The sequence below is a fragment of the Glycine soja genome, chromosome 4 (assembly GCF_004193775.1).
Source record: "Glycine soja cultivar W05 chromosome 4, ASM419377v2, whole genome shotgun sequence".
NCBI lineage: Eukaryota > Viridiplantae > Streptophyta > Magnoliopsida > Fabales > Fabaceae > Glycine > Glycine soja.
In genome coordinates this window covers 31,763,107-31,789,028 of record NC_041005.1, presented here as the reverse complement: position 1 = coordinate 31,789,028, position 25,922 = coordinate 31,763,107, and the positions used below count along the sequence as shown (strand labels likewise).

General features: G+C 37.3%; 1 protein-coding gene across 1 annotated transcript in view; it reads left to right on the top strand.

Annotated features, from left to right (window-relative positions):
• LOC114410732 (serine/threonine-protein kinase ppk15-like) overlaps positions 1-25,922 on the top strand; it is an 82,939-nt gene that overhangs the window by 8,687 nt on the left and 48,330 nt on the right. Inside the window, exons 2-7 of the mRNA XM_028374669.1 lie at positions 21,308-21,430; positions 21,755-22,034; positions 22,265-22,372; positions 22,626-22,907; positions 23,104-23,179; positions 24,413-24,447. Of these exons, the coding sequence (XP_028230470.1) occupies positions 21,308-21,430; positions 21,755-22,034; positions 22,265-22,372; positions 22,626-22,907; positions 23,104-23,179; positions 24,413-24,447 (904 nt within the window). The remainder of the gene's footprint in view (positions 1-21,307; positions 21,431-21,754; positions 22,035-22,264; positions 22,373-22,625; positions 22,908-23,103; positions 23,180-24,412; positions 24,448-25,922) is intronic.

Here is a 25,922-nt window from a genome sequence, read left to right as displayed (position 1 = left end):
ATTGTGAAAACAAGTGCCAAAACTAGAGGTTTCTTGAGTCTTTTTTTTTAGAGTTTTTCTACTCTACTCTAGAGCCATTCTAGGTTTCTCTTTGAGTCCTAGCTTGCTTTTTGTGCTTTTCATTGCTTTAATTGTTGAATAATCCTTGGAAATTTGTCTTGTTAAAACTCTATTGGTTTAGCTTTCATTTCATTTTTTTTTGTCTTTGGTTATTGCTTGTCTCTTTGTTTCCTTGCTTGTGAGTTGCCATATAGGGAATTGGAAAGGAGGATTGGTGCCATATCTTGAAGAATTTGAGTCAAGAAGCAAGGGGCCAACAACCTTAAGAGCTATTGGACTAAGAAGCACTCCAAATTGAGTGAAACACTAAAGAGAGAATAGCCACCACAATTGAGGACTTTTTTCTTTGTAATTTTGTAATTGGCAATTTGCTTTGCTTTCAAATTTTGTAACAAAAAGGCCTTTCATTGGAAGTAAGTTGGGAGCCTCCGCTAGGTCACCCTACTTCCATTTGTGTGTAATAATTTTAGGCAATTTCCCCTTAGGATAGTGAGTGTTTTGTTGGGAACCTTAAATGAGGTCATCCAAACACTCTTAGGATCCGCCTAGTTTGCATTTCTTGCACTTTAATTTCTTGCTTATTTTCATAGCTTATTTCCTTTACCCTCCATTGTCAAATTGCCTAGATAGCTTGCCTTTTACTAATTAGTTTTTACCTTATCTTTCACACCTCTTTTAGTGTTTATTTTGGCTAGTTTCAACCATAGTTTATTTTACCTTTTGTTTTCAAACCCCCAACAAGAAAGAACCATAACTTAGGAACCAACATGAGTCTTCATTCTTCATCTAGTGTTAATGGTGAGGGTTCTACTCCTAAGGACCCCTTGTATAAGATATTAGATGAGTTGAGATCCCTTAAGTTGTGGAAAGAAAAACAAGAGAGAAAAGAAAAAGGTAAAAAAAGAGTGGAAGAAATAAGTCAAGATGAAAGAAAGAAAATAAGAGAGGAAGAAAGAAGAAAAATAATGAAAGAAATGAAAAGAGAAAAACATGTCTCCTATAGTAGTCATAACTCTTGCAAGACCCTAAGTGAAGAACTTCGTGACTATTATGAAGGAAGGCATAGGTCACATCTTAGACCTCACTCCCATAGGAGAGAAAATGAAAGAAAGCCTCAAGAGGTTAACATTAAACTCCCATACTTCCATGGGAAGGACAATGTAGAGGCCAATTTAGATTGGGAAATAAGGGTAGAGCAACAACTTAAAAGGAAGTCTACTTCAAAATCTTATGGCTCTCACTCTTATCCAAAGAAAGACCAAGGTCAAGGAATCTTAGGGGTGAGACCTTCTAAGCCCAAAGATGATAAGGGGAAGACAATAGAAAAGCAACCCCTTAAGGCTAGTATGCAAGAGAAGACTAGCTCCATGAAGTGCTTTAAATGTCTTGGAAGAGGACACATTACTTCTCAATGCCCCACCAAGAAAACCATGATTATTAGGGGCCAAGACATTTATAGTAGCCAAGATGAGGCTACTACTTCACCTTCCTCTAGTAAAAGTGAAGAAGCAAAAGGGGAAGAATCTAGTGAAGAGATCTACCCCCAAGAAGAAGGACAACCTTTAATGGTTAAGGAGGAGTGTAAGGAGGTAAGTGTCTCCTCCAAGAGGTTAGCTAAGAAGGAAAGACATTGTGAAATAAAGACAAATATTAAAGAAATTTCCCTTCTTAGACAACCTCCACATTTTCTCCTTTGTAAAAAGACACTTGTTAGCATTGCCACATCTCTTAGGCTTGAGTTTATTCCTCAAGTAAAGGAGTTGTTGGATGAGGGTTTGGTTCGCAAGAGATTAAATCCTTGTGCTTTGTTGGTGCCCAAAATAGGTATTATTAGGCACCAAATCCCTAAAATAGGTGGTGTGATGAATGCTTTGGGTGGTGCAACACTCTTTTGTAAAATTACTCATGCACCCAACATCTTCATGATTGGTGTACATAGGGACTCATTAGGTAGGTTTGTTCTTATTTTTAGTTTCAATACAAACTTAGGCACTCATATGGGACACCTTAGGTTTGTCATACTTTTTGGTAGGAATAATCAACATGAAAATACAGAAAAAGGTATGTTCTATTGCTTTACTTTTCTTAATTTTTTAAATTGTGATCAAAGGGTTCCCATGAACCCTAAGAGAATAAAGGTCATTCCTGAGTGGCCCGCTCCACCAAGTGTAAGAAAAATTTGGGGCTTCCAAGACTTAACAAACTTTTACAAAAGGTTTGCCCCATATTTTTCTATACTTGTAGCACCACTCATTGAGTTGGTGAGGAACCATGTTCCTTCATGGGAAGATGCCCAGGAAATGAGTTTTCAAACCTTACCTTACTTCAACATACTAAACACCACTAATACATATGTTTTTGTTCTTTTTACAGGTGTTAAGGGAAGGAGCCCAGAGTATCAAGAACCTCAGGATTTGAGGTCAAATCCTTTTCAAGGGGGAGGGAATGATGCAATCCTACTCCGCAAGGGCATTGGATAGAAAAACTCCGAGTAGATTGGGCCAGAGATGCAAGAGAAGGCCCTAGGGTTCTTATGAGCCTTAGGGTAGATTTCGGGCCCATGGGCTAAGTACGAGCCCGCTTATCTTTGTAAATATTAGATTAAGGTTTCATTATTTTTGGGCCTTGTATTTAGGGCTCCATAATGTAGGTAGGGTACCCTAGAAATATAGGATTTTTCAGCCCTTGTATTTTAGGGCACCTAGACTAGTTTTTGTATTAGGGGTAGTTTTGTAATTTCACATGCACTAAGTGGATATTTGATGTGTGTGGTTGGAAATAAATTTAATTGAATTGGTAGAAGCCCAATCCAATTAAATTTTAGAGGGGGAGGTGAGCATTTGCTTACTACACCCCATTGCCACATCATATAGTCACACTTTGTGCATGTCCTTCATGCTTTTCATGCCTCATGACACCTAAGCACACTTAGTGGAGAATCTTGGAATTGATCTTGGATTAGTGGGCTGAACCATAACTAAAATTCACTAATCATAATTAGTGAAATTTTGGCTCCAAAGTTTGGCTCCACAAATTCAATTTCAAATTCAAGTGAAATTTGAATTTCCCTCCAATTTTGTGTGACACTTAGGCTATAAATAGAGGTCATGTGTGTGCATTTTTTTCAACTTTGATCATTTGAATATTAAACTTCAGATTTCAAAGCTCATTTAGAGCACAAAATTTCGTGCTCTTCTCTCCCTCTCCCTTCATTCATCTCCTTCTTCCTCCAAGCTCTTATCCATGGCCTCCTATGGTGGTGAGCTTCTTCTAGACTCATCTTCTCCTTGAAGTGGCGTCTCCTCTCTCTCTTCCTTCTCCATTCCGCTGCCATTTATCTTCCAAGAAGCAAAGGAATCCATTGATGAAGAAGATCCTAGGCCTACAAGCTCCAATGGAGCTTGCATCATGTTCTTTTATGGCTGGCATTCTCCATCCCAAACTTCTTGACAATGTTCTTTGCATACTTGCTTTGTGAGAGGAATATGGAGTCTTCCATCTGCTTCACTTGAAGTCCCAGAAAATAAGTCAGCTCTCCAACAAGACTCATCTCAAATTCAGATTGCATCTGTTGGACAAAATGTCGAAGCATCTCATTCGACATCCCTCCAAACACAATGTCATCAACATATATCTGTGCTATCATCAAGTTTTCAGCCTCTTGTTTGACAAAGAGAGTCTTGTCAATTCCTCCCTTCCTATACCCTTGCTGAGTAAGGAACTCAGTTAGCCTTTCATACCAAGCTCTTGGAGCTTGCTTCAATCCATAGAGAGCCTTCTTGAGCCTGTATACATGATCTGGATGAGCTGGATCTACAAATCCCTTTGGCTGCTCCACATAGGCTTCTTCATTCAGGTATCCATTCAGAAATGCGCTCTTCACATCCATTTGGTACAGCTTGAATTTGAGGATGCAAGCTACACCAAGTAACAATCTGATGGACTCAAGTCTAGCAACTGGGGCGAATGTTTCATCAAAGTCTACACCTTCAATCTGAGTGTAGCCTTGAGCAACAAGTCTGGCCTTGTTTCTGGTTATAACACCTTCTTCATCGGTTTTGTTCTTGAAGATCCACTTGGTGCCAATCACATTAGTTCCCTCGGGTCTCGGAACTAGCTCCCAGACTTCATTCCTTTTGAATTGCTCCAATTCTTCTTGCATAGCATTGATCCAGAACTCATCAGCCAGTGCCTCTTTCACATTCTTGGGCTCAATTTTGGAGACAAAACATGAGTTGGAGACAATCTCAATCTCCCTTGATCTTGTAGTGACTCCTCTGTTTGGATCTCCTATAATAAGCTCCTTGGGGTGCATCTTCTGGATTCTAATGGAGGGTCCCTTGTCGGGTTGGTTGATGTTTGATTCATCTGTAGCAGAATCAGAGTTTTCTGCATTCTCTGCACTTTTAGCTGTATCTGCTACATTATCTCCCGATGTTCTGACATCTTCTTCGACATCCTTCTTTCTTGCTGGAGTTAGATCATCAACAACCACATTGATGGATTCCATCACAGTTCTGGTTCTGGAATTGAATACTCTATATGCTCTGCTGTTTGTAGAGTATCCCAGGAATATTCCTGCATCACTCTTGGGATCCATCTTTCTCCTTTGCTCTCTATCTGCCAAAATGTAACATGGACTTCCAAAGATGTGGAAGTGCTTGACAGTTGGCTTCCTCCCTTTCCAGATTTCATACAGTGTGGTTGGAGTCCCTCTTCTCAGTGTGACTCTGTTGTGGATGTAGCATGCTGTGTTCATGGCTTCAGCCCAGAGATTATAGGGAAGTTCTTTGGCATGAAGCATGACCCTAGCAGCCTCTTGCAAAGTCCTGTTTTTCCTCTCAACTATGCCATTCTGTTGTGGTGTAATGGCTGCAGAGAACTCATGAGTGATGCCTTCAGATGTGCAGAATTCAGTAAACCTGCTGTTTTCAAACTCTCTGCCATGGTCACTCCTGATTCTCTTGATGACACAGTCTTTTTCTCTTTGAAGTCTTAGACTCAACTCCTTGAATACTTCAAAGGTGTCTGATTTTTCTCTGATAAAGTTGACCCAGGTAAATCTGGAGAAATCATCCACAACAACATAGGCATACCTCTTTCCTCCAAGGCTTTCAACTTGCATAGGCCCCATCAAGTCCATGTGAAGTAGTTCCAGCACCCTGGAAGTGGTCTGATGTTGAAGCTTCTGGTGGGACATCTTGACTTGCTTTCCAATCTGACATTCACCACAAATTCTGCCTTCTTCTATTTTCAGATTGGGAATGCCTCTAACAGCACCTTTGTCAATGATTTTCTTCATGCCTCTTAAGTGCAGATGTCCAAATCTTTGATGCCATATTCTGACTTCATCTTCTTTGGAGGATAGACATGTGGAGGAGTAACTGGTTTCTTGAGGTGTCCATAGGTAGCAGTTGTCCTTTGATCTGCTGCCCTTCATTAGAACTTCACTCTTCTCATTTGTCACCAAGCATTCTGACTTTGTGAAGTTTACATTGAATCCTTCATCACACAGCTGACTGATGCTGATCAAGTTTGCAGTCAGTCCCTTCACCAGCAGTACTTTGTCCAGACTAGGAAGTCCATCATGGACTAGCTTTCCCATTCCAGTGATCTTTCCTTTAGAGCCATCTCCAAATGTCACATAGCTAGTGGAGCAAGGTTCAATGTTCACCAGGAATTCTTTGACTCCTGTCATGTGTCTGGAACAGCCGCTATCTAGGTACCAATCTTCCTTAGCTGATGCTCTAAGTGAAGTATGAACAACAAGACTAACAGTCTTGTGTTTTGGAACCCACATCATCTTCCTTCTGCTGCTGCTACTTTGAGTTCCATGATGTGAATGACCATGTAAATGATAGCAAAAGGGCTTTATGTGACCATACTTGCCACAGTAGTGACACCTCCAATTCTTTCTTTTGCTCCTTTTCTGCTGCGTTCCATGATGTCGAGACCGATGTTGTGACATCGTGGCTCCAGTGCTGTTTTTGGCAGGAACAAATTCTGTCATGGTTGTTCTGCCAGCAGACTTAGGATTAAATCCAAGTCCTCTCTGGTTTCCAACATTCTTTCCAAGCTGTAGCACCTCATTAAGCGTATCTGAGCCTTTATTCAGCATCTTTATTGATTTTGTCATGTTTTCCAGTTTAGAGTTCAGAAAACCAACTTCTCCTTTAAGCTCAGAGATCTCCTCTTCATGTGCCTCCTTTTCAGCCTCCAGATTTGCAATGACCTTCTTCAGTTGTGCTTCCTGCTGAAGAATCTTCTCACTTTTGATGCATAGTTCTCTATAGGATATAGCAAGCTCATCAAAAGTGATTTCACTATCTGTATCACTTGAATCTTCAGCAGAGTCAAATCTCCCAGTGAGTGCATTCACATCTCTGTCAGAATCACTTTCTTGTTCACTCTCTGTATCATCAGACCGACTTACAGAAAGTCCTTTCCTCTGCTTCTTGAGATGAGTGGGACATTCAGCTTTGATGTGTCCAAAGCCTTCACACCCACGACATTGAATTCCTTTGCTGTGACTGGGCTTTTCATCTGACCTTTTCTGGTATTCACTACCTTTCCTGATGTCGAAAGGGATGTTCCGGACATGTGGTTTCTGCCTCCTGTCCATTCTGTTCATTACTTTGTTGAACTGTTTTCCAAGGAGCACAACTGCGTTAGTCAGACCTTCATCAGTATCCAGGTCATACTCATCTTCTTCTCCTTCATCATTGGACACGAAAGCCAGATTCTTGCTCTTCTTTTCAGCCCTATCCGAGAGTCCTAGCTCAAAGGTTTGAAGGGAACCAATGAGTTCATCCACTCTCAAGTTGCAAATGTCTTGGGCCTCCTCTATTGCAGTGACTTTCATGTCAAATCTCTTAGGCAAGGATCTGAGGATCTTTCTCACCAGCTTTTCATCTGTCATCCTCTCTCCCAAGGCAGTGCAAGCATTGGCAATTTCAAGAATGTTCATGTGGAAGTCATGAATACATTCTTCCTCCTTCATCTTCAGATTTTCGAATTTTGTGGCCAATAGTTGCAATCTGGACATCTTCACTTTGGAGGTTCCTTCATGAGTGGTTTTCAGGATCTCCCATGCATCCTTGGCCACTGTGCATGTGTTGATCAGTCTGAAGATATTCTTGTCAACTCCATTGAATAGAGCATTCAAAGCTTTGGAGTTTCCAAGTGCCAATTCGTCTTCTTCTTTAGTCCAGTCTTCTTCTGGCTTCAATTCATCAGTGGGCTTTCCTTCTGTGTCCAGCATCTTGGGATGTTCCCAGCCTTTGATGACAGCTTTCCAGGTTCTGCTATCCAGTGATTTGAGGAAGGCCACCATCCTTGCTTTCCAGTATTCATAGTTGGTTCCATCCAGAATTGGTGGTCTGTTCACTGGTCCTCCTTCTTTCTCCATGTTCATCAGAATTTATCTCCCTAGGTCTCACTCAGTGATTTCGAGTGCCCGCTCTGATACCAAATGAAATTCTGATACCGATGACAGATGTCGTACCGGATGTCACGACATCACGCTTCAGAACATGCAGATTATATTTGGGAGTATGAACAGATTAACCAAGTAAATAACACAAGAGAATTGTTAACCCAGTTCGGTGCAACCTCACCTACATCTGGGGGCTACCAAGCCAGGGAGGAAATCCACTAAAATAGTGTTAGTTCAAGGTCTAACAGCCACTGTTTACAACCTTCTCACCTAACCACTACCCGTGCGACCTCTACCTAAGAGCCACTCTTAGATATGAGAACCCCTCTCACTCCCTCTCAATCACACTCCCGTGTTTACAATCAAATCAAAACAACACACCAGAGATTGCTCTCTGAACAAAAGAGATCAACTCTACACACTAGAGATCAACTCTACACACAAGAGATCAACTCTACACACAAGAGATCAACTCTACACACTCAGGTCCAACACTTGATGTTAGGGTACCATCAAGGTGGCTCACAAAACACTCAAGTCCCAAAACTCACAAAACAACTCTTCAATCCCGGACTTGGTACAAAACTCGTGCAGCCTTCGTGTTTATATAGCAGTGAGCGTATCTGGACTGCAACTTCTTGTGCTGGATGAGATCTATCATTCTTCTGAAAAATCTGCACTTAAAGATCTAAAAGATACAGTTTGATCTTTTAGTTTTTATCTTTAATCTTTAATCTTTAATCCCTGAACGAGCTCTTCTAGTTTGTAATTCGAACTTTAATTATCTTTTAATTCGTTCCTAAAGATAGATCATCTTATCTCTTGCTAACTGCACAATAACCTGTTAAAGATATAACAGATTTATATGTCCAGTATTTTCGGGCCAGATGTCCTGGACATCGTATCCGACATCGTGGATCCTGCAGCTTCAATGCTTTTAGCAACTCTAGTATTTTCGGGCAGGATGTCCTGGACATTGTATCCGACATCGTGGATCCTGCAGCTTCAATGCTTTTAGCAATTCCAGTATTTTCAGGCAGGATGTCCTGGACATTGTATCCGACATCGTGAATCCTGCAGCTTCAATTCTTCATTTGACATTTCATCTTGCCTTGTGCATTGTGCAGCCCGATCTTATTCTTTGACATAACGTTGGACATCATGTGCAGCAACTCCAGCTTTCCTTCATTGTCTAAGTGCTTATGTTTTAACAAAATCTTAGCCAATCTTTTAAAACTCAGTAGAGCTAAGCACTAACAGCTATGGCATAAATCAAATTGCAATACAAGTTAGGAAATTAGATCATTCTTAAGTTTTAGGTTTTCATATAGATTCATTTCGATGCTCCTGTGTTGATAGTTTCTTTAGAACTTTTATGCTTACCACAATCATCTTTTTTCACTTGTAGGTTGTTTATGGTAACTAAACATTTTCATAAGAGTTTTCATTGTTCATTCCTCAATCCTGGCAAACCAGCATTCTCTGCATCCACCATTTTTCCTTAATTACGAAGAACTCGTACTTTCTCTGATAGTTCTACAACATTAGAAAACGTACACAAAATTGCTTCAACCTTGTCCAACCCTTGTTCCAGTTCGCTCTTCATAATTTTTCTCCTTGCTGCACTTGAGTAATTGCATTTCAAAGATTGTCATTTGAAATTCATAAGGCACCAAATCCTTTTTGAGAGATCCATTAATTCTTTGGATGTTTTGCGTTTGTTGTTATGTCAGCCGCTTAGTGCATAATTGTTAGTTGGAAGAATAGTGCACAATTGAACTAACTAGTCTAATTTGGTTCTAAGATGCTATCAACTAGAAGTGTCCTCAAACCAATCCAATAAAAATAAATAAAAAAACCAAAAATTGAATAAACAAAAACTCGTACAAATCAAAATGCAAAACAACTAATTTTTTTATTGGATTAGATTGGATTATAATTATTAGCATCAAATACTCAAATATTTTCAAAAAGAAAAACACACACTCTAAAAATTTGAAGTTATCTATCTTGGCTAATTATATTGGCTACTTCTTTTGTTCATTTATTCAAGATTTAAAGAGAAATAACATATCTAGAGTCTCACTTGTAACACACCAACAAAAAATGATAGAGATATGTCTGATAGTTTTTCCACTGCAAGGAGAGACGAAGAAAGTGCACATAATGCCTACTCTAAGACAAATAAAAATGACCTAGTTGTAGTATTAAAAATATTTCTATTATCCAAAAAAGTGTTCAATATTAATAAACTAAATTTAGTTTGTCTATCATGTAATATAAATAATTGTACATTCTTGATTGATGCTCATAAGAAAACTTTGCTCCTTGGGCTCATTGTTGTTGAGAAAGAGATAGAAAAGAGAATCATATGCTGAAAATGTGTCAATGGACACTATGGAAGTATGGACAAAAATTTATATATGAATCTAATAATGAATATGCAGGTCCTGATTTCGTTCATGAAAATATATGCGATGACTTGGACCTAAAATTGTATGTATAATGAACCTGTAAGCTATATTAATAGATTACTATTTTTAGATATATAACATAAAACCATGTGTGTCTTCACCTAACAGGCTAACAGCTTAATCTTTTGACAGAGTTGGTTCATGACAATTCAAGTTTATAACAAGCCCCCTTAAGTGAGAGCATATAAATCATATGCACCAAGCTTGCTACACAAATAACCTGTGATTGTGTCAATCTCCTGTGATTGTGTGTAGGAACTAGGAAGTAGGAACCATTAGCCTAGGTGACATCTGGTAAATAACTAGATTGAGATAGTTTGGTGTGGCCATGACTATAGTTCTAATAGCAACCATGATATTAAAAGTCCCTTTTTGTCAACCTAAATTCAGTTTAGTTAAAAAAAATTCAGTTCCCTTCTCCCTAATTTTTATCTCATGTTTCCCACTTTTTTCTCCAATCTCTCTTCATTATCTGATTTTATTTCAATGATTCAACTCTCTCCATAACCTGTCCTGACATGTTGGAATTTTCTTTAACCTAGTTAGATTGAAGACAAGGAATATCAATAATGAGGCATAATATTTTTCCTAAATATAGTTCATTCTATACTTCAAATTAAAATTTGAAAACCTTTGAGGCTGCTAGTTAGAGCACCGGAGAAAATGATCGAAAGCACTGGAAAAACTAGATTGGTAATTTGGTATTACCACCTACTATATTATTCAATCATAAGAGCCAACACTTAAGAAAATTGAACACAATACCACACTCCAGAGCCTTCAGCTCCTCAGTAGAAGATCCCCTTCTAATTGGCTCTCAAAAACCATGCTTCCATCCCATGTACACAGCCAATATTCCTGCTACCTGTACAGTAACTAATTGCCACCTCATTATTAACTCCTAACAGCCCCTTATTTCTTTCTTTTGGAATACGCTTTATGTACAGTTCAGTGGTTTTCCTAGGACCCAGGTGATGTGCCATCATTTTCTTCTATTTTCTAAACCTTTTTTGCACCATTTTAATTACTGATTGGTCTTAATTGTCAATTAATCAGGCAGTTTTATTATTTGGGCTCATTTAGCTAATTTGATGTTTTTAATCTAATTTCAGGAATTAATGAAACATTGGGCTTAATCCGGATTTTGGTTATGGACTTGAAGAGGGCAAATAAAGCAGCGCTTACCTTAGTTAATTTCTAATTAGGAAATTTCGCAATTTTATTTTATGTTATTCAATGTTTATTTCGTTTTGGGCCAGAGTATTGTAATAGGGCCCAGTGACTTTGAGTGACTCTTTTTTAAATAGCAGCCTTGGGATTCGTGCAAGGTATTCTGTTATGCTATTCATTATTCAGAGCTTTTGTTTTAGGGTTTTCGTTTTTCTGCTTAATGCTACTGTTCACGTAATGCAATTTTACGTTTTCTGTTTCTAATTACAATTTCGTTCTTGCTTCTTCTTCTACTCTCATTTACGTTTCTGTTTCATCTACGTTTCTGTTCATTTACGTTTTTGTTCATTTACGTTTCTGCTTCATGTTTCATTTGCGTTTTCTGTTTGAATCCATGGAAGGCTAGATTTTCTGGTGTTGTTTCCTTTTGAGGACGAAGCCCAACTCTCTTTGAGGGTTCGCTTGTAATGTGGTTCCCTGGCAGTTTTCCCTTCACCAGTTATATCAAATTTGTGAATATTAATCAGTGCACGCTTCGTGTTCGATTAATTGCCTCTGAGCCTAACTTGCGTTCATGCTTAATGGACGAAGGGCTAACTAGTGTATGTGGTACCTAATCACGTATTGACAACCCTAAGTTGATTTTCGCTTAGTAAATTGAAATAGGGTTGGATTAAGTGGTTGACTGTTAGGGACGAATTCTCCATAACCCAGGATAAGAGAATGGCTTCTGAATCAAAGGAAACAAGCCGTTTTTAATATTAGTAATTTCGTATTCCAGTTTACTTGTTCTGCTCTTTAATCACAAAACAAAGAAACCCCCCCCCAATCGTTACTGTTACTGCAAGTATATTATGAACATTTGGTTTGTCACTGCTCGTTGGGAAACGACCTAGGATCACTTCCTAGTTACTGCATTTTCATGTTTATTTGATTCGGGTACGGCCTCGATCAAATTTGGCGCCGTTGCTGAAAAATGCAAAGATCCAGGTACATTCAGCATACCTTATATCATAGGGAATAGTAAGTTTGACAATGCCATGCTAGATTTAGGAGCTTCTGTTAGTGTTATGCCTTTGTCTATTTTTAATTCTCTATCTCTAGGCCCCTTGCAGTCAACTGATGTGGTAATTCATTTAGCTAATAGAAGTGTTGCTTACCCTGTTGGTTTCATAGAAGATGTCTTAGTTAGAGTTGGTGAACTGATTTTCCCTGTTGATTTTTATATTTTGAATATGGAAGATGGATTTTCTCAAGGATCAGTTCCGATCATTCTAGGCAGACCCTTTATGAAAACTGCTAGAACTAAGATAGATGTTTATGCAGACACACTGTCTATGGAATTTGGTGACATAACTGTTCATTTTAATATTCTGGATGCTATGAAATACCCATATGAAGATCTTTCTGTATTTCATGCTGAAATAATTGACCATGTTGTTGATGAATACATGACTGATCTTTATTCTAATCTGCATGCCTCTCACTCTTCATGCATTGAGTCTGAAATTGTACTTGATCATATGTCTGAATTTGATGCTGAGAGTGAATCTGAGAGTGATATTGATTGCATGCCTGGTGGTGGTGTTTTACCTCTTGAGATTGATTTTATAGAGTCAGATAGGACTAACCATGTTTCAGGAAGTACGCATACCTCTGACTTTCTTTATGAGGTAAAGGCTGAGAAACCATCCCCTTCTACCACTGTCCAGCCGACCACACTAGAATTGAAGCCTCTGCCATCAAATTTAAAATACGCTTACTTGGATGATAGCAAGAGTTTTCCAGTGATTATATCTGCCTCCCTTGCTGATGAGCAAGAGGAGAAGTTGTTGTCAGTTCTCAAGAAGCATAAGAAGGCTATAGGCTGGACCCTGGCGGACATTCCTGGTATTAGCCCATCCACATGTATGCATCGAATAAATTTAGAGGATGGAGCTAAACTAGTAAGACAGCCACAGAGAAGACTCAACCCGGTGATTCTTGATGTAGTGAAGAAGGAGATAACCAAGCTTTTGCAAGCTGGAATCATTTATCCTATCTCTGACAGCCAATGGGTGAGTCCCGTCCAGGTAGTCCCGAAGAAGACCGGCCTCACAGTGATAAAAAACGAGAAGGAGGAGCTAATTCCTACTCGGGTGCAGAACAGTTGGAGAGTCTGCATTGATTATAGGAGGCTGAACCAGGTTACCAAAAAGGACCATTTTCCCATGCCATTCATTGACCAGATGCTTGAACGCCTGGCAGGTAAATCCCACTACTGTTTCCTTGATGGTTTTTCTGGTTATATGCAAATTACTATTGCTCCTGAGGATCAGGAAAAGACCACATTCACCTGCCCCTTCGGCACTTTTGCCTATAGGAGGATGCCTTTCGGCCTGTGCAATGCCCCTGGTACCTTCCAGCGGTGCATGATTAGTATTTTCAGTGATTTTTTAGAAAATTGCATAGAGGTGTTCATGGATGATTTCACTGTATATGGATCCTCTTTTGATGGTTGTTTGAATAGTTTGGAAAAAGTTTTGAATAGATGCATTGAAACTAACCTTGTTCTAAATTTTGAAAAATGTCATTTTATGGTTGAGCAAGGTATAGTTTTAGGCCACATTATTTCCAATAAGGGTATTGAAGTAGATCCTGCAAAAATTTCTGTTATTTCACAATTGCCTTACCCCTCTTGTGTGCGAGAGGTGCGATCTTTTCTTGGTCATGCAGGATTCTACAAGCACTTTATAAGGGATTTTAGCAAAGTAGCCCTTCCATTGTCCAACTTGTTGCAAAAGGAGGTGGAGTTTGACTTTAATGACAGATGCAAAGAGGCTTTTGATTGCCTCAAAAGAGCGCTGACTACCACCCCCATCATCCAGGCACCCGACTGGACAGCCCCTTTTGAGCTTATGTGTGATGCATCAAATTATGCATTGGGGGTTGTCCTTGCTCAGAAAATTGATAAATTGCCCAGGGTGATATATTATGCTTCTAGGACTTTAGATGCTGCCTAAGCAAATTATACTACTACTGAGAAAGAGCTTCTAGCCATAGTTTTTGCTCTTGAAAAATTTCGATCTTATTTGCTTGATACTCGCATTATTGTTTATACTGACCATGCAGCTCTAAAGTACTTGTTGAAGAAGGCTGATTCTAAGCCTAGGTTGATCTGATGGATGCTCTGGCTCCAAGAGTTTGACTTGGAGATCCGTGATAGGAGCGGAGCACAAAATCTAGTTGCTGATCATTTGAGTCGGATCGAACGTGTCTCTAATGCAGATTCACCTATTCGGGATGATTTCCCGGATGATCATTTGTATATATTGTATAGTATTTCTGACTCTCTTTCTACTCCCTGGTTTGCTAACATTGTCAATTATTTAGTTGCCTCTGTTTTTCCTCCCTTAGCATCTAAGGCCCAAAAAGATAAAATTAAAAGTGATGCTAAGCATTTTATTTGGGATGACCCCTACTTGTGGAAATTGTGCAGTGATCAGGTCATTAGATGGTGCATTCCAGATCATGAGATTGACTCAGTCCTACAGTTCTGTCATTCTTCCGCACCGGGAGGTCATCTGGGTGTTCAAAGGACAGCTCGTAAAGTGCTTGATTGTGGTTTTTATTGGCCCACCATCTTTAAAGATGCGTGGAAGATCTGCAGCACTTGTGAGCAGTGTCAGAGAGCAGGAAATACACTTACATGGCGACAACAAATGCCTCAGCAACCTATGCTATTCTGTGAGGTGTTTGATGTCTGGGGTATAGATTTCATGGGTCCTTTTCCTGTCTCTTTTGGTTATGTTTACATTCTCCTTGCAGTTGACTATGTTTCAAAATGGGTGGAAGCCAAGCCCACTAGAACTAATGATGCTAAAGTTTTCGCAGACTTTGCCAGGTCTAATCTGTTTTGTAGGTTTGGAGTACCTAAAGCAATTGTTAGTGATCAAGGAACCCATTTTTGCAACAGGACAATGCATGCCCTGCTTAAAAAGTACGGGGTGGTACACCGGGTATCCACACCATACCACCCCCAGACTAATGGACAGGCAGAAATTTCTAACAGGGAAATCAAGAGAATTCTAGAGAAGATTGTGCAGCCAAGCAGGAAAGATTGGAGTACCAGGCTTGATGATGCTCTCTGGGCACATCGGACTGCCTACAAAGCACCCATAGGAATGTCTCCTTATCGGGTTGTCTTTGGAAAAGCATGTCATCTTCCAGTGGAAATTGAGCACAAAGCATACTGGGCAGTGAAGACTTGCAACTTCTCTATGGATCAAGCTGGCGAGGAAAGGAAGTTGCAACTGAGTGAGTTAGATGAAATCCGCCTAGAAGCCTACGAGAATGCCAAGTTCTACAAAGAAAAGACCAAGAAGTTCCATGATAGTATGATACTTAAAAAAGACTTCGTGGTTGGGCAAAAAGTGTTATTGTATAATTCTAGGCTTGGACTCATGAGTGGTAAGTTGAGGTCTAAGTGGATTGGTCCTTTTGTTGTTACTAATGTTTTTCCTTATGGTACAGTTGAGATCAAAAGCGACTCCACAAACAAGAGCTTCAAGGTCAACGGACATCGACTTAAGCCATTCCTCACGAACCCTTCTTTAGTGGACGTAGTGGTGGAAGAGACTTCCTTACTCCACCCTACTCTTCCTCCACCATGACTTAGGGAGTTTTTCTTTTCCTATCTCCTTCTTTGCTTTTATTACACTTGTCTGATTCTCTTTGATGATTTAATTGTTTTTAATCTTTTAATTGTTCTACATTGAGGACAATGTGTTGTTTAAGTATGGGGGGGGGGGGGGGGAGTGTTCTTTGGTTTTGCTAGTTTTGTTGGTTTTGTTAATTTGTTAGTTGTGTTAATTTGTTAATGTTGTTAGTTTCGTCGGATTTTTAGTTTAATATTTTGGGTCAATTTTGTGTGCACGTACGACTTTGCATGTTTTTCTTTGAATTATAGGATATGTTCAAGAAATGGGTAATTGTTTTGAAAATAAAAGTTCTTGACATTTTGTGACTTGAAATCCTTGATTCTTCTCTACATGTCATGATAGTTTTGAAAGCTCAATTTGAAAGTGATGATTTTACCTTTGTGAGAATTTGAGCCATCCATCATCATAATCATTTGGTGTGTTTTGCCCCATTGATTGCTTTCACAATAGCCTTGGCTTGATTCTTGTTGATGCGTCCTAATTCACATGCATATTTGGAAATGATTGAGGCAATTTTGTTCTTATAAGCTTCTAGCCAAATAGACTTACCTTGAATTTATTCCTTTGATAGCCCTTTTGAGCCTTGTTTCCCTTTCCGTGTTTTGAAGCTCACTACAAGCCTTAAGTAAAAAACCATGATATCACCATATCCTTAAGTAATTTTGGAGCTTTGGAATTGTTTTGGGAATAAGTATGGGGGGTTTTTGTTTCATTGGACAACTTGTTTTGTTGGCTATGCTTCATGATGTATTTTGGGCCATACTTGATGTACATTATATATTGGTTAAATTTTGGACATGCTGAATGAAATGTTGTTTCTCAAAGGCTATAGAGTAAAAAAATAAAAATAAAAAAAAATATATATATATATATATATATATATATATATATATATATATTCGAAAAAAAAATTCGAAAAAAGAAAAAGAAAAGCAATAAAGTTGAGTGAATAAGATCTTAAATGGCACAAGAATGATGAAACTCTTGGTTTTACTCTTCATGTTTAATTTTTATCTTTACTTCTTTTTATTTTCTTATTTTTTTCTTAATATGCACTTATTCCCCTTTGCTCCTCTATTCCTTTGGGATTTAGCCACTTATTCCATATTTATCCATACCTTGTCCTTGGCCCCATTACAACCTTAAAAGACCTTTTGATCCTCATGTGCTTGTGTTTGTGGGTTGATTGTCAATTTTAGAATCTTGCCAAGTCTATGTGGTGTTTGCTTTCATGGGTGCTTTGAGGGTAAATAGTATCCTAGACACTTGAGAGATAGAGTGTATATCTTGTGAGGCTTTATCACTTTTCATTCTTGAGCTGATTAACTATTTTGCCATGATTGGGTTGCTTGGATGATTTTCATGAATGTCTTGACTTTTTGGATCTCCTTATGTTAGATGTTACCCATTCCTTTCATTCCTTGATGTTCATTGAGAAATATATGAATGTGTTTGTTTGTCTCTCTTTGATATCCTTGGATTTTGTTCTTTGTTTCATTTTGCCCAGGAGTGCAAAAGGCTAAGTATGGGGGGTTTTGATGTGCCATCATTTTCTTCTATTTTCTAAACCCTTTTTGCACCATTTTAATTATTGATTGGTCTTAATTGTCAATTAATCAGGCAGTTTTATTATTTGGGCTCATTTAGCTAATTTGATGTTTTTAATCTAATTTCATGAATTAATGAAACATTGGGCTTAATCCGGATTTTGGTTATGGACTTGAAGAGGGCAAATAAAGCAGCACTTACCTTAGTTAATTTCTAATTAGGAAATTTCGCAATTTTATTTTATGTTATTCAATGTTTATTTCGTTTTGGGCCAGAGTATTGTAATAGGACCCAGTGACTTTGAGTGACTCTTTTTTAAATAGCAGCCTTGGGATTCGTGCAAGGTATTCTGTTATGCTATTCATTATTCAGAGCTTTTGTTTTAGGGTTTTCGTTTTTCTGCTTAATGCTACTGTTCACGTAATGCAATTTTATGTTTTCTGTTTCTAATTACAATTTCGTTCTTGCTTCTTCTTCTACTCTCATTTACGTTTCTGTTTCATCTACGTTTATGTTCATTTACGTTTTTGTTCATTTACGTTTCTGCTTCATGTTTCATTTGCGTTTTCTGTTTGAATCCATGGAAAGCTAGATTTTCTGGTGTTGTTTCCTTTTGAGGACGAAGCCCAACTCTCTTTGAGGGTTCGCTTGTAATGTGGTTCCCTGGCAGTTTTCCCTTCACCAGTTATCCCAAATTCGTGAATATTAATCAGTGCACGCTTCGTGTTCGATTAATTGCCTCTGAGCCTAACTTGCGTTCATGCTTAATGGACGAAGGGCTAACTGGTGTATGTGGTACCTAATCACGTATTGACAACCCTAAGTTGATTTTCGCTTAGTAAATTGAAATAGGGTTGGATTAAGTGGTTGACTGTTAGGGACGAATTCTCCATAACCCAGGATAAGAGAATGACTTCTGAATCAAAGGAAACAACCCGTTTTTAATATTAGTAATTTCGTATTCCAGTTTACTTGTTCTGCTCTTTAATCACAAAACAAACAAACCCCCCCAATCGTTACTGTTACTGCAAGTATATTATGAACATTTGGTTTGTCACTGCTCGTTGGGAAACGACCTAGGATCACTTCCTAGTTACTGCATTTTCATGTTTATTTGATTCGGGTACGGCCTCGATCACCAGGTCCAACCCTTGGTCCATAGCCTGCTCCACTTCCGCTGGCCCATATTTTATTGTAAGGAATTATTCGACATTAATTTTATCTATTGTAGTTTGGTGCTACCATTTTCAGATCATATTTAAACTAAATTTGTACTGTTTTTTGTTATTTTAATTTCAATCTTACTCCTAACCTATAAATATTGTGAGTTTCATCTTATTTCAAATAGTTTTCTCTTTTCTTTAGGCTTCTGAGTAGGGGTGTCCAAATCCAATTCAAACCATCTTGAAGATTCACATGAGAAATTATTAAAGGAAAAAAATTGTCTAGTTTATAACATAGCTGAACTGCATAATTTGTGAAATTGAGAGAACATACTTTGGCACCCCTAAAACATGCACTTTGGTCTAGAACTAGTACTACTTATCTATGATTCTAGTTAATTAGTTTGATTTTTAAATGATGATTAGTTGAATTTTATTAACTTTCTGATAAATTAAAAAACTTGACATCACATCTGCTGAAAATTAACTAGGACTACAAACACGTACCTAATAGTCTAGATACTTTCTACCATCCAATAATTTCTCATGCATGCACCTCCAAAAGACTAGGCAAAGCCTGTATACTAATTTTCCAACTCCTTTGGCTATAACCTTTTTAAGTGATTGCTATCATGAGTCAGAAAGGGCTTTAAGTTTCAAGTGTATTACCAAACCAGCCAAAAGAAAGATGGAACCTAAATTAGAAATTAAATAAATAGCAATTTGAGTTCTAAAATTCAATATTTTAAAGCTGTAAACATGTTTTTCTCTCCAAATTGTTCAACTGATCAACTTATAATGGGTGACATTGACAAGCTGGCTTAATGATGACTATAGAATAATTGGCGGAAAAGACGTATATATTTGGACTTTATGTTAGAAATAGTAGCCAAGATTCTTCTCATCTGAAGCAGTTGAGATTCTTGTACTGTTATAAACGTATATGTCTTGGTCTAGTATCTTTTCTATTGCTTGAGAAGTTGCTTGCTTCACAGTTTCATGCTATCTATTCAAAATGAGGAAAATGAAACTGTATTTGTACTAATTCGATTCATGTATGCTGCAAAATTTGAAATTAATAGTTGAAGATTCATGGTTTGCCTGTTTAATCCAATTCTATTTTGTTTGTTTTCTTATTTTAGTAAAAAGCACTACTTGTTATTTTTATGTCAGAATCAATGTTAGAAACTAGTTAAACCTAGGGAGAATCAAGGAGGAAACTTCTAAATGTTTGCCATCAAGTTAAATGGGAATGAAGTTACTGATGTGGTGCTTATATAACACTAAGAAACAATTTTTTTCATCATTTATACCATTATCTTAGTGAAGTTAAACAAGTTAAATGGGAATCTAAGTAGTTATAACACTATCTTGTGTAACTTAATAAAAATGGTATAAACTACTAATGTGTTTCATTTATTTCATCATTTCTCTTCTAAGTTTCAAACCTAACCACAGTTGTCACCACCAATCAATGTAATTTCTATTTTAAATTCGAATAACACTATTCGGCAAGAGAACACGTTGATCTTAAATTAAATTAAAAAGTAATTAGATCTAAAAGTATATGCAGACCTGTGCCTCATAAGCATTATCCAAAATTAGGAACCAGAACTCAATCAGGGAGCAAAACATAAGTAAATAGATTAAAAAAAAAAGTATATGCAGACCTGTGCCTCATAAGCATTATCCAAAAGTATGTTTGCTGATTTAATATGTCTGTGAATAATCTTTGGGTTGCCTAGAGTCAAATAAAATACTTTACCAATTAGCTTTTCAAAATTGTACAAAATTATCATTGAGATAATAATTGAAAGATAGAATAGGGAGCAACTGCACAAGATTAGTTAGCACTTATCAATGTCACTTTTGTTTGAAGAAATGTTCACAAGATCTAACACTGCCAACATCCTATGAAGAGACCAGTCTTAAAATTAACACGGAACTCATATAGTGTCATGAGAACATAATATATACTGTACAGATTTAAAATAAATTCATATTTTAAGATCCCCTAAGCTTCCGGCCAGTTCTCTACTGTATTATGTTTTTTGCTTATTAAATTTATTGTATCGTTCATACTTGTTATCACATTATTTATCCTTTATTTGAGGCAAAATACAGTAACTTTTATACTACAATCTTATGCTATAGCAAGAGACAATTTAGAACTACTAAGAAGCATTTCCTTGTTTATAAAAGTTTTCACAAGCACAGGGTTTATTAATGGCCTGTCTCTGGTCCAACTCCAGTCCATATCTCGATTATCTATTCTTAACCTATGTTATCAATAGTGCACTATAGTGGTGGAGCAGAGTAGCCGGTGGCCACTATTTGGGCACTGTAGGGTTGCAGTTTAGTGTCATGGCTCTTTCAGCCGCTATAGCAACATAGATTCACGCCCTGTCACATGCAATTTGGCCAAGACTGTGAACTCTTCCTAAAATTTTTAAAATGTCCTAAAATCTTAGGTGCTAAGTTTAAAATTACAGTGCATTGAAGGGATTTTCATGAGTGTTTTTTCTAAAATGAAATTCTGTACAGTTTTGTTGTATCTGAAACAAATGGATGTGTTTGTGTGATGCCTTTCCTGTTATGCACAACTCATGCTTCTCACCTGCATTTTCTGGCCAGAACCTGTGCGACCCAGTTCCCTTGTTTTGCCCCTGTTGCTTTATTGCTCTGCTTTCTTGCTCATTGCCCAGCAGGTTCTGAACTGTTCTATTACATTCCTTTATGACTCTTTTTGTATACAAGACCGAACTACAGGACAGATGATTGGCACAAGATATGTGGCACATGGGTCTTTATTACTTCCACTCACCAACCACTGTTGCCTGTACCTCCATTTGATCTGAGAATTATACATAGAAAGAATAGGTTTGCTTGAAAGATGATCTTGTATCCTGAACTTTCATTTCTGCCAAATATTCCTGTTAATGCTGGTGAATGAGTTGATTTTGAATGTGTAGGAGATCAGGAATTAGTAAATTTTGAAATTAAATGCAACTTTGTTGGCTTTTACTTGTTGAGCCGTCAACTATTGGATGTGTTGGCTTTAACTAATTGCATGGTGATTTTGACTCAGTATTTATTTATTGTGGAATTTGAATTTTGGCTTTTCACTCTGGCTCTTTAGGTATTTTAAATAGACTTGCATTGTATTTGAGTATAATTTGCTCTCATCCATTATTGCACATACAGGACTGGATTTGAAGAAAACAAGGAACTGCCCATTGTGCTAAATACAGTCTTGGCTGGAAGGCATTATGTAACAGAATATCTTTGTTCAGCTGCCTTCAGTAGGGTTGTTCAGGCACATGATCTTCAGACAGGAATAGATGTTTGCTTGAAGATCATTAAAAATGACAAATACTTTTTTGATCAAAGCTTAGATGAAATCAAGCTTCTAAAACTTGTCAATAAGCATGACCCACCAGATCTACACCACTTTTTGCGCCTTTATGATTATTTCTACCATCAGGTATGTCATATGCTGCTGAATTGATTTCATTAAGTGATCAAAATGTCTAGCCAAAATATTTGTGAAATAATACGTGCTTAGCAGGGAAACTTTGGACTAAGCTAGAGCACAAATAAATCCTTTTTATATAGCTTTCAGAATGATCTAGTGGAAATTTATTATTAACATTTCTTACTATATCTTCTCCCATCCCATTTAGTCTGAATTCACCTTGAATTAAAACTTCACAGGAGCATTTATTCATTGTAACTGAACTTCTGCAAGCAAACTTGTACGAATTTCAGAAGTTCAAGCAAGAATCTGGAGGGGAAGAATATTTTACGTTGAACAAATTGCAGGTTTGTTCAAACAGAACAATATTTTTTGTACTCTTGCACATGATTACTTATTCAGTCTTTATATTGCTAAACTTAGCTGTCTAAAGCACCCTTGATCCTTCAGACCTATCATCCTCAGCAATATGTGGCTTCTATTAATACATTGCCTTTCCATTGTTAGATAGTTAATTCAGCTATTTGTGTAGAATTGCTTCATGTCAGATATAGAGTTGTCTAAATGATCAGGGTTGTTGTTATCCTTCTTTTCATTCAGCTCATTACTCGCCAATGTTTGGAAGCATTGCAATACTTGCATAGCTTGGGAATTGTTCACTGTGACCTGAAGCCAGAGAACATTCTAATCAAAAGTTACAGAAGATGTCAGATAAAGGTTATTGATCTAGCAGGAAGCAGTTGCTTCCAAACAGACAATTTGTGTCTATATGTACAATCCCGATCCTATAGAGCTCCTGAAGTGATGTTAGGCCTTCAATATGATGAAAAGATTGATATATGGTCTCTCGGCTGTATCTTGGCAGAGTTATGCTCTGGTGAAGTATGTTCTAATTTTCCTTTTTTATGATATTCATGAAATATATTTTTCTATGGCTTTAACATGAGCATGAAATTTATTTTTTTTCATATAGTTTAATCAGGTTTTCGTTTTGGTAAGCTAATATAATTGAGGAATAAACATAATTTCAAAGAATTTTTTGATATTTACTCATGCTGAATTCTTATGTCTTCTGCAGGTACTATTTCCAAATGATGCAGTTGTGATGATTCTAGCACGCATGATTGGAATGTTGGTTCTATTGATATGGAGATGTAGCATATTATGAGTGTCGTTGATATGAACGTTTTTTTAACTTTTTGTGGACTGCAGAAATTCATCCATAACAGGATTTCTGTTAAATAGATCATCCCCATTTATTGTTATTACTATTATTATTTGACTAAATTACTAATTTGTCCTTTTATTTATTTATTTGATCATTCTTTTAATAAAATGTTTAATTTAATTTATTTTTAAAAATATTTAATATTATCATTTCTTTTAGAATGAAAATCTAGTATAAATTTGCTTTGACAGACTTATTAATTTCTTGCATCATTTTCATTTGTTAGTCTATGCTTGAAGAAGTTGATTTTTACAAGTGTGTTTGCATATAACTTGGCCTAATCCCAGTTGAGTCTGCTATAGTTTTGGTTCCCATCAAATTAAAAAAAAAGAAAAAAAGGAAATATACAAAAAAAAAACCAATACTACGACGGTTATTGTATAACCGTCTTAGTATATTGCACTTACTACACCGGTTATTTCACACCGGCGTAAAAAAGTTAAAAAAAATTGGCAATACTATGACGGTTATTGTACAACCGTCTTAGTATATTGTACTTACTACGCCGGTTATTTCACAATCGGCGTAAAAAGCCATTTTTGCATGTCACATACGAAGACGAAAATCACGGACATACAATGACGGTTTATCATCAATCGTCGTAAAAAGCACAGACATACAACGACGGTTCATCATCAATCGTCGTAAAAAGTCATATTTACAACGACGGTTAATAGAACAGTCTTTAAAATATTTCTGCCTTTTACAACGGCAGCTATTACGACGGTTAAAAATCGTCGTTAAAAGCACTATTTAACCGACTTAAAAAGTCGTATTTCTAGTTGTGTTGGTATAGAATTAGACATAATTTATTTTGATATATAATACATGTTATATATACTGATTCGTTATTTTTAATTATTTATCAATTTTATATACTTGTAGCATCAAGGTGAGTTGAAAGTTGTATCACACAGACGTAACTTGGCATTATTGGGCCCCCCACTCGAGCAAAAAAAGGTCGTGGTCAAGGATTCTGACTTATTTCCATAGATTAATACTAACTGTGAAACCACAGATAAAGGATTGTTGGCTGCATTGGTTGAGAGGTGGCATTTTACGTGATGTCTATGCACAGAAGGGTGACGAGAAGCAATGGACACAGGCTGCTAGAGCGTACCTATTCCATCTACTTGGGTGTATTGTATTTGTTGTGTAGCTGTAAGAGAATACACATTACGGATAGCTGAATTGGTAATTATATAAGTAATTATGGATTGATTGATCCATATTTATATTTGTACAATTAAGGATTTAGTAATTTATAATGAATATTATTACGGATTGCTTAATCCGTAATTATGTAATAAAAAAAAAGAACTTGCAAGATGACAGAGCAACAATGATGACAAAGATAACCTCAAATCCTCATTGACATCTTGTATACCTTGAAGTGAAAGCTTTGTGGAAGTAAAAACACAAACAATGGAGGCAAAAGGATAACCAAAATGACAAGGTGGTGGTCGTGAGTCAAAGTCAAGAACTACTAAAATGAAAAGGTGGTGGTCATAGGTCATGGGGTGTAAAGGAGTCAAGATGTGAAGGAAGGAGTTGGGAGAAAGTTTTCAAGGTAAGTAATTAAAACAAATACAGTATTTTGGGGATATCCAAAATTATGGGGTGCATCAATCAAAAAATGGGTGAGTTAAGCTTTAATTAAATTTAAAGGTACTAGGTTATTAATAATTAATTTAATTATGGTTACTACACTACTAGAAATTATACATTTAACATCGCTAGATTAGCATCGGTTTTGGACAAAACTGATGTTAACACAAATGCGGTGACATACTTGTAAATAAGACGAGTTTATTAACATCAGTTTTGTCAAAACCGATGTTAACATAGCCTCGTTAACATCAATTTTTTGAAAAACTGATGTTAACATATCTTGTTTGCATCGGTTTTGACAAAATCGATTTTACCTAGGTCATGTTAACATCGGTTTTTACAAAAAAACCGATGTTAACTAGGATAAGTTAACATCGGTTTTTTTAGAAAATCGACGTTGTGTTTTTATTAAAATTAAACTAGAATCTCTTTTCACTGCCCGCGCTCAGTCTCGCTAACCTACCTTCGTCACTACCATTGCCCCTGGCCCCCCAAGCTGAGTCTCGCAAAGCCACCCTCTTCACATGCCATTGTCCTTAACCCACCACGTAGAGTCTAGTAAAGCCACCTGGTCGTGCTCTGGTCGCAAAGCCACCCTCTTCACTGCCATCGTCGTGCTCTGGTAAGTTTTCTTGCTTCATGTCTGCCGTGTCTGTTGTGACGTTGCTTTTGTTGCAACCATTGACACCAAAGCACTCTTTGCTCCTCTTCTTGTGTCTGTTGTGTCTGCTGTGTCTTGGTAAGTTTTGCTTTTGCTTGCCATTATTTTAATGAATTTGTTGTGAAGTCTGCAGGTTGCAAGAACAACACCCCAAATAATAGCATATTCTTTTTGGCTGAAAAATTGTAGGGCATCCATGTAGTTGTCATTTTCACAACAGCCTGATATCATAGCCAGCACTCCAAATTCTAGTGCTTTCTGTTCCTTCTCATTTCTTTTAAATTTATAAACTTTCTATGCATTTGAAATTTCATTTTCACCATGAAGTTCTATCAAGCTCTATTTACTTTTATGTCTTGCTCCGAAAGATGCAATCCTACCCCCCGAGGGCATTGGA